Source organism: Alligator mississippiensis, chromosome 1, assembly GCF_030867095.1.
Source record: "Alligator mississippiensis isolate rAllMis1 chromosome 1, rAllMis1, whole genome shotgun sequence".
In the NCBI taxonomy this organism is placed as follows: domain Eukaryota; kingdom Metazoa; phylum Chordata; order Crocodylia; family Alligatoridae; genus Alligator; species Alligator mississippiensis.
Window position 1 is genome coordinate 464,652,393 of NC_081824.1, and position 13,471 is coordinate 464,665,863.

Below are 13,471 nucleotides of genomic sequence, written 5' to 3' on the forward strand. Positions count from 1 at the left end.
CTCAGATGAGAGCCATGGGTATCAGCCTCTCCAAAGATCACACAAATAGGTTTCAAAGCTGGAGACAATTATTAGGAGCCATCCTGGTTTTCTACCTACGTACAAATTCCAGCCCATACTTGTTTGAACAGTAGCGTCTCTTTTAAAGAAATACTTGGTCTTTCTAGAAGGCAAATGTTGGAGGAGTCACCAGTCCACAAATAACTTGCTTGAGTGGTTCCCTGCCCTCACTTGCTAATAAATGCCTTATTTCAAGTCTGAATTCATCTCTTTAATCAAGTCATTAGCTCTCACTATGCATTTGCCTGAGGTATTAAAAAGTTCCCTACTTTCCAAAATCTCCTCCCTTTGCAAGTATTTCTAGACAAGTGATTCTCAGCCAGGATGCCACAGTACCCTGGGGTGCTTTGAGATCCTTTCAGAGGTGCCACGGGATACCATACAATGCTAGCACCGTTAGATGTGCAAACATGATTCACAAGACCAACCCAGATATTTCAAATAGGACTCCATGGTGTTGGAAAAATTCTGACCTGTCAGGATCTTTCTGACTTCAGTGCAACAGAAAAATTGCACTAGCATTTTTCCAGTCAACAAACAAGTGAAAGCTAAGAGCTAGCAAGTTCCAAGAGGTGCTTGGAGTCTAATGAGGGGTGCTTCAAATCTAAAAAAAATTGAGAACCACTTTTGGAAACCATGATCAATTCACCCTTCTCTTTTCCAAACACTTTCCAATTTGCAGTCATCCCATTTAAAGGGTGGGACCAGAAAAAAGCAGTTATGCCACTTCCTAAATATTGATTAACCACAGTTGAATATGCTGCTTAAATCTAATGTGGATAATAACAGTGAGGTTTTAGAAGGTGATAGAAAACTGTTGCTATTATTATTGATATTTCTTCATTACTGCTAGTTGACCAGTCTCATCCGTAAGGACCAATGCAGCTGCAGTCATAGTATAAAGCAGTCTGTTGCTCACCCCTCCCCATCTGGATGACTTTACATATTAAAACCAAGCAATGCTCTTTCCTGTGGGCTTCTAACCAAAGTTCCTTCCTTTGCCCAAATGGCCACTTTTATGGTTGTCAAGAAAGAAAGACAGCACTATCACAGCCAGCAATATCACTTGTCACACCAGAGTTTCCAGAAGTCCTACCCGGGAGATCACCCCATTAGAAATGGCCTGCTGACTGTGATAAGCCCATCCAAGAGAAATCACGTTCCAGGATAGACCAGGAAACCTGCTCAGATGTCTTACATTTTGGATATGACAGAAAACAAAAGCTTTAGGCGTCACACAGGGTAAGGCACTGCATAAACCGGTGAATGAAAGAAACTAGCCATGGTATTTTGAGTCCCCAAGAGATGCAAACAAAATTCAAGAGGCTATTCCAAAACTGCTGTGATGTACTATTCTCTTGAGCTTTGCACAGTAGCAAACAAATGCTGAAGGTCACTCTCTTTTCTCCAGTTGGTAAGATAAAGTGAAAGGACATCTGATTTAAAAAGATAGTAAGGGAAAACCAGCCCAGAATACATATGTCTCTTGCATCCAGTGACATATATTGAAATAAAACAACCATTAAATCCCTTCCTTCTGCTGGTTTTATATGTAACTCTGGTTTATAGCCGCCAAAAGCTACAGAATTTTTATAGATATTTGCTATATGCCCTCTTCAGCTCTTCTGGTAATTCTCTATTGCTCTTCCTTGCTAGTTCATTAAAATGGTTTGCAAGAGGAAAAAAGAAACGATAAGTCTCAAAGACAGATATGCTGTCTCTTTGAACGCTACGTAATCTGTTTGCATCTCCCACTTTCACTTTCAGAGAAGAGTATACAGGCTGGGTTCCCCCCGCCCATTAGATGTTTTAAAAAAATACACTCTTTTATTAAAGAAATATACTCAAGGTCATTAGATCTTAAAAGTAAGCAGCTTTCAAAGTCAGCCTATATTATCGGACTCACCCGTAGATTATCAGAGAAGTGTTTAATTATTATGGGGCTACAGGGATAACGCACTGCACTGCCATGTGGAAGACTTTCGTTTCTGTTCTTGCTTCTCTGGGTGACAATTGCTAGGAGCAATACTGGAGCCGTAAGGCTCTGGGAGACAACCCACGTTTCTGGGTGTTGCTCCATAGCAGTCCCTACATAAATGCCTCAGCTAGGATTGCTATAGCATTAAGCTTTGTCTGGTAGCTGGGCACAGGACAAGGAGTCAGAGCACCCAGTTTGTTGTGCTGTTTTTTCTCACATATGAAACGCACCTTGCCCCCCCTAAACTTAGCTGCTGATAATAAGGAAATACAGGGAGCAGAGGGCCTGATCCTTCAGGAGCAGAATGGCCTGGCCCCTATTTGAGCCAGGATGAGAGCCAGCAGGGCCTGCTAAGGGTCCACCCAGCTCAAGAAATGGAACCGGGCAATTCGGCTCAGCCGGCGACATCAGCTGAGTGCCTGATCCGGCTGGAGCTGAACTGTTCAGGCCTGCTTCTTGAGCTGGGTGGGCTTTGTGTCCTGCAGCTAGGGGGTTAACAGAGCAGCTGCAGGTTTGTACTCCCCAGATTCACCTGGAAATTGTGCAGGACCCTGAGGGAATCCCAGCTTTCCCATCAGCAGTGGTGGACTTTCCTTTGCCTCATCCCTCCCCTGATCCTATGGGAATGGACAGAGGAACGGCTACCTGTGAATGCAGGAACTGGACTGAATAGCCCAGGGGGGCACTTTCCATTCTAGCTTCTTCCTCTGCTTGTGGTCAGTCTTAAAACATAAGAGACAAGCTAGATTGTCCCATGACATAGGCGATGCATAGGGGGGGCACGTGTCCCCTCTGAAATTGGCCCTCGCCGGCCGGAAAATGGGGAGCACCGGCCCTGTGGTTGGCAGGGTTGGCGATCGGCCGCTGGTTCCCTCCCAGAGCCGGGAGGCACCAGTCACCCAAGGTGCAAGAGAATCCCTTCTCCCAAACCACAGCAGTAAGATGAGCTTCTCCAAGTCATCTCTTGTTTTTGGTCTCTGTACAAACTGTGGCAACCTGCTGGTGTCAATAGCAAAGTCTCCTACTGAAGATTCAACTTGGAGCAAGCTCCAAACATGTTTCTCACAAATCTGGCTGAAGCATCTGCCAAGTTGGAGGCTTTGCTCTTTTAGCAAGATGTCTAGGATGGCAAAGTAAATGGGAGATCCATGGGAGCAGCACTAGCCCAGATGAGAGTTTTGGGAGGACCCGGAATCTAGTATTACCATATTTACACTCATACCGCATGCCCTCTTCTCCAAAAAATAGTTATCCGAGATTGGGGCAAGCAAGGAAGCTGATGTGCAGACTGAAATAGAGGGATGGGGATACTATTATGACTGCCAGGGGCTGGCTTTGTGCTGGGCCACCCTTTGCAAGGAAAAGAGTGAGTGACGCTAGCAGCAGAAGTCACTGTGTCACTCGCTCTTTCCTTGGAAACTCTGCAGCTCAAGCTGTAATCCTGCCGAAGTTCTTGCTGACTTGGCAGCAGCTTGGGCTGTGCAGGGGCTGAGCCATGATTGGGAAAATCTTTTATACCTCATTTTGCATTCCCAGAACAAGGTGCGCATCTTATTTGGGAGTTCGTATGCAAGAAAATATAGTAATGGGCTCCCCCGCCCCATCCCATTGCTTTTAAGCTGGTTTGCTCAGGGTGTAAGTCACTGCAGAAATTCACCTTTAGCAACAACCCTAGTGAGTCATTTAGTCTTCCGTGCCAGTTTTCTCACATATAACGTGGGGCTTTGCTGGTGGCTACAAGAGGCCAAGAAGGAATTTTCCTCGCACCTTCTGTTGCTACAAGTCTTGGGGCCCAGGGGGATTTTGCCTTCCTCAGGAGCAATAGGTGTTGACAATAGGTGCCTAGAACTCAAACCCAGAGGTTCCTGGCTAAAGGGTCTTTCCCCACTCCTCAGGAACAGGCTGATTGTCTCATTTGGGATCAGGAAGGAATTTAACCCCATAGTTAGACTGTTACCAACTATGTGGGGGTTTGCCTCCTCCAGGAGTGGGTGGAAGCAGGGAAAATGGTCCTCTTCTTTGGACCTCTCTTGGACCTTCCTTTATATTTATAAACTTTGCAGTGGCAGGACATGGACAGTGCCCTTGTCCCCCTGCTTTACCTGTGGCAGGTGAGGGTGATCTTAGCATCCTTGGGTCATGTGCATTGTATCTGAGTGAAAAGGTTGTTTGTGGAGTTTTAGGAATAGGTTAGATGAGCACTTGCACGGGATGGTTTGGGTTCAGATGAACCTGCCTTGAGCAGAGGCTTGGACTAGATGACCTCCTGAAGTCCTTGCCAGCCCTACTTTTCCATGATTCTGTGATTGCTACGGCTGGTAGTGGGTTCATACATTCATGTAAAACGATTGGAGATTTTCCACCAGAAGATGCTGTCATGAATTCAAAGTCTTGCTACTGTTATAATATAAAAAATAGGGACCTACCAAAATGATGAGTTTTTAGATTTCATGGAAAAATGTAAAATCCAGCATTGCCCACAAAAGCGGGCAATGTCCGCAAAAAATAAAACAATAAAAAAATTAAAATGACTGAAAATAAAATGCTGGCTCCCCCAAGGGAGGGCAAGGGGTAGGGTTCTATGGTAACAGCCCTTGCAGCCAATCAGCAGCAAGGGACAGAGCCACCAGGGTCCCTCAGCCAATCAAAGGCATGGCCGGGGTGGGAGGGGCCATGATAAGCCCTTGAAAATGGCAGTCAGCCCTGTCATCTGCCTATGAAATCGGCTAGCTGCCTCCTCGAGTTGGGTAGACCCCTAATGATAAATCAGGTCTGCAGTGGATGAGCATCTCCATTCTCTTCCTGGTAGACAGGTGTTCACAAAAGCCACCATGTAAATTAGCATTAAGGAGCACTCTTTCTGCAAGCATCAGCTGAGCGTTCAAAGCTGGACAGTGCATTTTCTTTGCTGTTCCTGGAAGGGGCTGACGCACAGTGGGAGCTCATAGGTCCTCTGCCTCCACGCTGGTAATCCAGCCCCTTTCACCAATATTAACTACCCTATAAAAAAAAAAAATAGAAGCACAGCGCACACTTCTCTGTGCTCAGTTTTTAATGCTGGCTGTCATTGCATTATTGAACTACGTCCTTGGCAGGGAAAGGAGACTTTTGTTGTGGAATCCTCTTGCTTTGGTGCAATTTGAGTGAATGATTGTTCATGGACAGGGGCTTGAAAAAAGACTGCACCCCCAGGAACTGATGACCATGGTGCCAGAGACATTTTGCAGTAATGAAAAAGCTTTTGAATTGCTTGGTACATTTACACTAACAGCAAAAGTGACTTTGCATTGTGACTAACTAATTGATCAAAGTCTGCTGCCCCTATTCAGTTTTGTCTCAATACGTGACGGAGCCCCGATCATTGATGATCTGACCCCACAGGGAAACTGGGAGCAGTGTGGTGGTGGGTTGCGAGAGAAAGACATCAAATAGTTTGATCTCACACAGTACCTTTCTTGCAGAGCCTCAAATAGTAATCCCCCTGTGAGTCCCTTAACAAGTAGCGCACTGCTTCTGGAGTCCGGAGGAGGATGCATGCACCGAATCAGTGGTGCTCAACCTTTTTTAAAAGCTGGCCAAACCGTAACATCAGAAAGGGGCTGAGGGCCACATAGAAAAGCATTCCCTGAGCTCTGCACAGTCAATGAGCTCTCTGAGCTTATCAGTTGTTGCTGTGAGCTCCAGAGCCAGGGGAGCGTGGAAATGCCACTGCTGCTCGTCCCCTGTTTTGGCATTCACCCCATCAGGCTTCAGGGCCTCATGAAAGCAGTGACTGGCCAGAGCCCACACTGACATGCCAGTGAGCTCAGGGCGCTCATGCCACATAAGGAGCCCAGGCAAGGTATGAGCCATTCACATGGGCTTCGCATACCAGGTCCAGGCCTCAAGCTGTAAATTGAGCACCACTGCATCAAACAATCAACTTTTCATGAGCTTAAAGAACAAACAGGTGGTCGAGTCTGAGCTAGGACTCAACAGTTGCACGTAATGCAACACTGAGCTAAAAATTCCCTCCACGCTGGTTCCCATCCAGTCCAGCTTTCCACTCTGTTAAAGGAAGTGACATTAAATCAGTTCAGCTCCTTGAAACAATGGCTGTTTGGAAGAGCACCCTTCAAACATGTGAATCTCAATCATTGGGTTAAGAATAATGAATTAATTGTAAAAGCTAAAAAGAAGAATGGGTGAGCAGACCCCTCTGGTGTTTCTCATTAGTTTGTACCATGTTATTCTCTTGTTCTCCCGGATACTTTGTTCACTGCACAGCTTCTCCTAACCTGTTTTTTCTCACTTTCTCCTTGCCCAGTCAATCTTGGGGGTGCAGTGCGAAGTGCAGAAACAGCTGAAGGCCTTCGTCACGTTGGAACGCTTCGAACAAATTTACAGCTCCAGCATTGCCGGGTGCCGACAAGTCAAGGAGAACAACAGGTTTGCCTCAGGAGGGTCTATCTTCGGGAAAGGAGTAAAGTTTGCCATGAAGGACGGGCGAGTGGCCACCGACATCATCAGCATGGCCAACGAGGACGGGCGGAGAATCGCAGCCATCCTGAACAATGCCCACTACCTGGAGAACTTGCACTTCACCATAGATGGAGTGGACACGCACTATTTCATTAAGCAAGGGCCATCGGAAAGTGACCTGTCCATCCTGGGCCTCAGTGGCGGGCGGCGAACCCTGGAGAACGGCGTGAATGTGACGGTGTCCCAAATCAACACAGTGCTTAGTGGAAGGACTAGACGCTACACAGACATCCAGCTCCAGTACGGCGCGCTGTGTCTAAACACCCGCTATGGGACCACCTTGGATGAAGAGAAGGCCCGCATCCTGGAGCTGGCCAGGCAGCGCGCTGTCACCCAGGCCTGGGCCAGGGAGCAGCAGAGACTGCGGGATGGGGAGGAGGGCATTCGCTCGTGGACAGAAGGGGAGAAGCAGCAGGTGCTTAACACAGGTCGGGTACAGGCCTACGATGGCTACTTTGTGATCTCAGTGGAGCAGTACCCAGAACTGTCAGACAGCGCCAACAACATCCATTTTATGAGACAGAGCGAAATGGGCAGAAGGTGACATAGAGGGTCCAGACGCTGACTTCTTGCCAAAGACAGCTACTCTTTTGTGGCCACTTACATGACTGTGTTGTACTCAATCCTTTTTCTAAAAACAAGCAAGGCAGGGGGAGGAAAAGAGAGAGAGAGAGAGATGATAACACGGTTGCACTGTAACTCATGCAACGTACCTTTTTCTTTCCTTTTCTTTTCTTTCAAATTTGGCCTTCACGCGGTTTTTGCAATGAACAGAAGGTATGTTTTGCCGTTGCGTGATCACAGTGAAATTTGCTGTCTTTTGTCCTCCCCGCCCCAACCCCGCAACCTTGTGAGGAATTTCAAGTGGGGAGTCGTCAACGTACGTCCGTAGGTTACTCGATGTGAAGTGAGAAATGGGTGTCTGTGCTAACTCGTTTCATCCTAACCGTTGCCGATTTGGGACAGGGAGAGAGAAGCCTCTCGCCCAAGGAACAAGGACGGGGGCCAAAGCGGAAGATGACACTGATTCCGAACCTCTTAACGTGACTGTCTGAATCGTGTGCCTCAAAAGAGAACTTACCAGTAGTTTTCACGTTTCACTTGGGACAAAGTATTTTTGGGCTCCTGCTGTGCAGAAGTAGATTATAGAGGCAAAGGAGCTGATTATATTAACTTGCAAGATGATTCTCTTCCTTCCTGAACTGGAATAAAAAAAAAAAATCAGTCTTTTTTCATTATGAGAGTAGGTTTTTTTATTTTATTTTATTTTATTTTTTGGTGCGTGTGCAAATCCTGTTTTTAGTTAAAATCCAGTAAAGGCCAAGAAAGATGTTCCCGCTTTACTATGAAAAGCAAAAAAAACAAACCTCTCTGTCTTGCACAGAGCTGTTAAGAGGTGGATTGAATACACCGAAGTTGTACATTTGTTAACCTCATTAAATGTATAGTATTTCAGGTCACCAGGTTACATGGACAGCAGTCCGCTGTCCTGTGTCTGATAAAGGAAGTTAATTTTTAGGAAACTAATTTGAATTTTGTGTTCAAGTGATAGACCATTGAAAAGTCAAACTCTGTCATTCCTGCTTTTGGGGGTTGTTTTTAATTGGCCTGAAAATTAAGCAACACTCTGGCAAGTCATTCAATCATGACTATGGCAAATAGATAACAGTCTCTCTGGGATTTTTGGCAGTGGGCATTTTAAAATGTTTACTAAGCAGCAACAGCATGCAACTGGTAGGATAAGGAGGAAAATATCAGACCCATCGTCTAACTGTTCCTAGTCCCTGGAGTTTGAATTAAAGGAATAGCCCAGGTGAGTGCTAGTTGTGACAAGGAGGCGTTGTAACAGAAAGGCCCGCTGCAGAGGAGACCAAGCAGTTTAATAAGAAACTGCTGACGAAGTTGCTCGGCATGCTAATGTAATTTATATTCATGTAACCCCCTTGCTCTGATTTCTGCAAGAGTCCTTGTGATTCGAGTGAACGAGGAGACTGATCTAAACCTTTCTATCTGAGTTGGGTGGGGATGTGGGACATCTCTGTGCTAAGAGAAAATGAAGCATCACAACATCCAGACCTCTGGGTAAAATTGCTCCAGAACAGACCAATGTCTCACATTCTCCCTGTGACTTCTTGAACTTTCACCCTTGCTCGTAGCCTTTATGAAGGCCCTGAAATGTTTCAGTTCCTTTGCTCCCAGGTTCGAAACAGAGGCCGACTCTGGCTTGTCTGAGCCCAACAAGGGAGAGTTTTTCAAGCTCTTCTTTGGCATATGCAGTCCTACAAGCCGCTGAGATCACTCCCTCACCCACGCTCCCACTACAGCCCAGCCCCATCAGTCCTGCCTTCCTCCAAAAAAAGATGTCCCTGTTTCTGCTCAGGCCTATGCCAACCATGCAAGTTTGAGGGAGAGGGTATCCTGCTGGACCAATGAGTAGAGAAAATGGTGGTAATCTCAATCCTATCTTGGCATTGCCCAAGAGGCTGCTGGACATCTCCCAAGAGACTTTGCTCACTAAAATTTCCAACGCAGTGCTTCAAACCCAAACCCACTGTAAGTGCCAGGTGCTAACATTCACTGAGCCCAAGGGATGTTACAAAGTGGATGGCATTCCACTATCCCCTGTGTCCATGGGGGCGAAGGACACCAAGAGGGGTTCAACTGCAACAGTAGACATTTAGGTTGGAGGTATTAGGACAAACCATGTAACTGAGGGCCAGTGAAGCAGATTACCCAGAGAGGGAGAGACCTCCTGAGGGATCCTCCATCTTTATTTGTCTGTGATTCAAACCCAGATTCTTGCACGGTTCACCCTGTCACTAATCCTCCTCCACAGTCATGGCCTTTCCTGAGTCCTCCCGACTTCCTGGAAGGAAGGTGTGTCTGTGAGAAGGTGTAACCCAGTGTTATTAGTTAAACTCCCCTTGCAGAACGGGAGAACTGGCTACCGGGAAGCAGCCTTTGCAAGGGAATAGCCAGAAGCTGGGTGGAGGTCTTAAAACAGCAGGCCATTGTGTCTGAGCACTTTTGCTACTGCATGGAGGAGCATAGGAGGCAGTGCACACAGCCAAAGCCAGGGAAAACTGTGCAGAAATGAGGCATGGCCCAAATTCAAGGACAGTGTGCTGCAAAATAGGTAGATCCTTTGGTCCTGGTTACATTTCTCTGTGTATGTAGATGAATGAGAAGAGCGGGAATGCACCAGGATCTAGTCCCATCGGCTTGTTACAAGGAGAATGGAAGTGTTATGAGGGTCAGCGGGCTACACTGACATGGAGGAGAAGGGACATTCACGTGAGATTTTTTTTTTAAGACCCAGATAGACAAAGCCTTGGCTGGGATGATCTAGTTGGGGCTGGTCCTGCTTTGAGCAGGGGGTTGGACTAGATGTGACCTTCTGAGGGCCCTTCCAACCCTCATTTTCTATGACTCTATAAAATACCTCATTGCAAACCCTGCTGGACTGTGAGGCCACTTTCACAGCTTTATACAGTCTGTCAAGATTATTAGACAAGTTAATACCCTGGAATCAGCTTCCAGCTATTCTTGAGTCTCACCTACCCACTGCACTCATCATGCCTGTAGGCAGGAGCTGGCCAGAGCCACGCCATGGCCAAAGCCACACAAGTTGGCTTTAACTCTACATGTGCAAGCAGGGTGTAGAGGTGCCTGGCTTCCCACTGAAAGCCGGGGAGGCCTGTAGCAGAAGCTCTGTGTAGCACACCAGAAATACAAGGGTTGTTCTGAATCACTGGTCCTACTCTAGACACTTAAAAAGCCCTTTAAAACCAAGGGACATTGCTCTCATTCTAGCTGGGCCAAACCTATACTGTCCTAATGAGACAGCTGATGATGTAGGTCTGCAGCTAGACACAAAGGCATGAAGAAGCAGCTGAGGGTGTAGGGGAGTGGGTTTCATCTTATCATCAGGGCACAGCAATATGATGGACTAGTTGCAGTTTTGAAGCTACTCCCTGGAGCAGACAGAGCGATGTGTGTGCTGCAGGTCTGTGGAGGCAAGCGGCTGCTTTTTCATCATGGGCAGTAGGTGCTTGTGCCTTTGGCCCCAGGGGTGGCAGGTTCAGTCCTGACGACTGGTCACCCCCTCTAGCATCCTGGCTCCGAACACTCATTAGCCTGCCAGCCCATGCCGTCGTATGGAGCAGCTGACTTCAGCTTTTGGCATTGCCAGTGCTCCTTTCAGCCCCCTGAAGAAGTCCTGCCAGTCTCTCCAGGGATCCTCCAGCAGCTTGAACCAAGGGATGCTAGCTAAAAGTGATCGTTTTTGATCTGCCATGGTTGACCTTTAGCCTAGGTGTCCTAAGGTCTCCTAACTGAGCTCCAACACAGCACTAAGTCCCACAAAATTCCCCCGCTGGCCTGGCCTCTATTTATAGAGATCCTGCAGGCTCAACTCCCCCTCTCCCTGCCCCACCATAAGTAATTATTACTGGTGATGAAATGAGTTTATCTGGAAGCAGAAGCAGAGCAGGCAGTGACCTGGACCAGAGTCAGAGCCCTGGAGCCCAGCACAAATAAATTTGGCTTGTCCATTAACAATCCAGACAATGGACCATTCAGCCCTACCTGAAGGGAGCTCAGGCTCAGGGAAGGATTCCCATAGTTTCCCCCGCCCCACCACCTTGTTCATCCACCACGGCCAGGGCTCGTCATAAATGTTTTTTCCTTAACAAACTTGGCTTCTCGCTTACTCTCATTTATTCCGAAGGCAGCACGTTTGTGCAGCAGTTTCAGCCCCTGCTTGACTAATTTAGCACAACAAGAAGTCCTAAAATGTTTGTTTCTTCCAAGCTTTTTTTTATTTTTTTGGACAGAAATGTTCTGTACCCAGAGCTTGGAAAAAAATCATTAAGCCCCAGTGACCGGAGGGAATCATACAATGCATCATATCTTTGTCATCCCTGCTATTGATCAGAGGCACAGTGAAAATGGGCCAACAAATCTAAAAAAAAATACCATGCGAGAACAGATTAGATGGAGGCCGTTAAGAGACCTGGTGCTTGATTTGGGTTTAAAAGAGAGATGATTGGGAACAGTCCCCGAGACACCATTTGGCTGGAGCTTGGGAACAGTGAGGGATTTCTGTAATATATCTGGAGTTGCTTTATTGAGCTCTAGGAGCAGGGTAAGATTCGGCTCAGTCTATTACACAGACACTGTAACAAGAATAAATCAAAATTGTTAAAAAAAAAAAATCTAATAAAGTACTTTTTCAGCTGTGACTTGTAAGTGTCACCATGATAGATGGCAGCACAATCCATTATGCAAAGACAAGGCTCTTAACATGATATTTTAGAATTCCCGTTCACAATTTATAGCAACCCCCCCCTTTGCCCCCCATATTTACGGCACAGCCGTCTGTTTTGATTCAATCGAGGCATAATTGAAACCAGGGCCACGGATCTCCCTTAGCAATGCAGGCACTCCTTAAACGGGGAGGTAAAATAACTGGATTTAATAGTAATAATGGAGCTAAGGATTGCTTGCCTTGTTAAGTGTTATTTGTTTTATCTTCTTGTCCGGCTGCAAAGGGCTGTCTCTCAGCACTGCTGAGCCTGGGAAATACCCATTAATTACACTGAGGATGGCATGCATAGCAGCAGGATCTTGGATGGGAGTGGGAAAAAAGCTTTGGCCCTTCTTCTACTTAAATACAGAATTCACCTACCTGACTTAGCACAGCAAACCTGGCAGAAATGTAGTGTGTTAGTGACTTGACCTGTTTATTTTTATTCCTGCTATTGCTGTCCTTGTTACGACTACAAAAGAGTGGTTGCCATTTCTTTTCTATTATAGCCCATAGTAAATATTTAGCTTTATTATTTTCCAAAGTTACAATAAAGAGTTTACTGAGTTTAAAAGAAATAAAGCCAATGGACTTCTACGGCAGAGGTACACTTCAGTGAAGTGATTGCAAAGTGATTTGAATAGATGCGCTGCTGGAAGCAAACAGAGCGATCGGTTCAGAACGGCCCTCAAATGGACCTCGACCCAGGGAAGACTGTATCAGGTCCTGCTATATGGGGCAGTCCAGGCTTCCTGCAGTAATATATCAAGCTGTGTTATTTGAAGTGAACAAAGTCTGGAAGTTAAGAGGGAGGGGGGGAAATGCTCATCTCTTTTTCTTTAATTACTATGAAACTTTGTGCAACTGAGAAAAATGTTACGTGTCTTAACAGCCTCCATCCCAGAGGTCAATTCTGCGCAGTCAAAGGAGCCCAGAAAAATCCAAGTGCACACCAACTATAAAGAAATATAATATTTTTTTCAGAGCTCAAAACTGTTCTGGCAAAGACTAGGTTAAACCATAGGACAGTTTCACCGATGTTATTGAAGTAACGAAGAATCACATTTTCTAGTAAAGCAAACCAATCTGCTTGTTTTGCGTGAAGATTTCCGAAGGCAGCTCCAGTCAATGAGGAGGACTCTGTATCAAAGCTGCGTCTACAGAGCAACACTGGAGACTCTTGTCATTACCATGTGTAATAATTTTCCTGAAGTCTGGAACTAATTTTTTGAGAAATTTTTTTTTCTCGACACTTTGTGTTTCTAACACTGTATTCTTGACTGTGTAAATACTCCGAGGCTGTAAATAAGGCAGATGTAGATACCTTCTAGAAAATCAAAAACAGAAGTGACCGTGTGTAGCCTTCGGTGACAAATAAAAGAATATTTTGTGTTTAACGTGGGGTTTGGTTCAGCTTTGTTTAATGGTTAACACAAATGATTAGCTCTAATCCACCTGGCTAATGAGCCAGTACATTTAAAACTACTGTGCGGATGAGGTCTTCCTTCCAGAGCTTGAATATCATATCTCAAGAACTGGCTTCTTGTTTGAATGGTTTTGTTAATGTCTATTCTGCGAGCCCCGGGGAACTGAGCAGGCCACCT

The 13,471-nt window shown here is 46.1% G+C and overlaps 1 protein-coding gene across 6 annotated transcripts in view; it reads left to right on the plus strand.

Moving 5' to 3' along the window:
- The window catches only part of TENM4 (teneurin transmembrane protein 4), a 766,508-nt gene extending 753,244 nt beyond the window's left edge, over nucleotides 1-13,264 (plus strand). For all 6 annotated transcript variants that reach the window (XM_059722139.1, XM_019493579.2, XM_059722142.1 and 3 more), the window contains one exon: nucleotides 6,345-13,264. In XM_059722139.1, coding sequence (XP_059578122.1) covers nucleotides 6,345-7,103 — 759 coding nt within the window. In that variant the 3' untranslated portion in view covers nucleotides 7,104-13,264. The remainder of the gene's footprint in view (nucleotides 1-6,344) is intronic.
- Nucleotides 13,265-13,471: the final 207 nt, after the last annotated feature.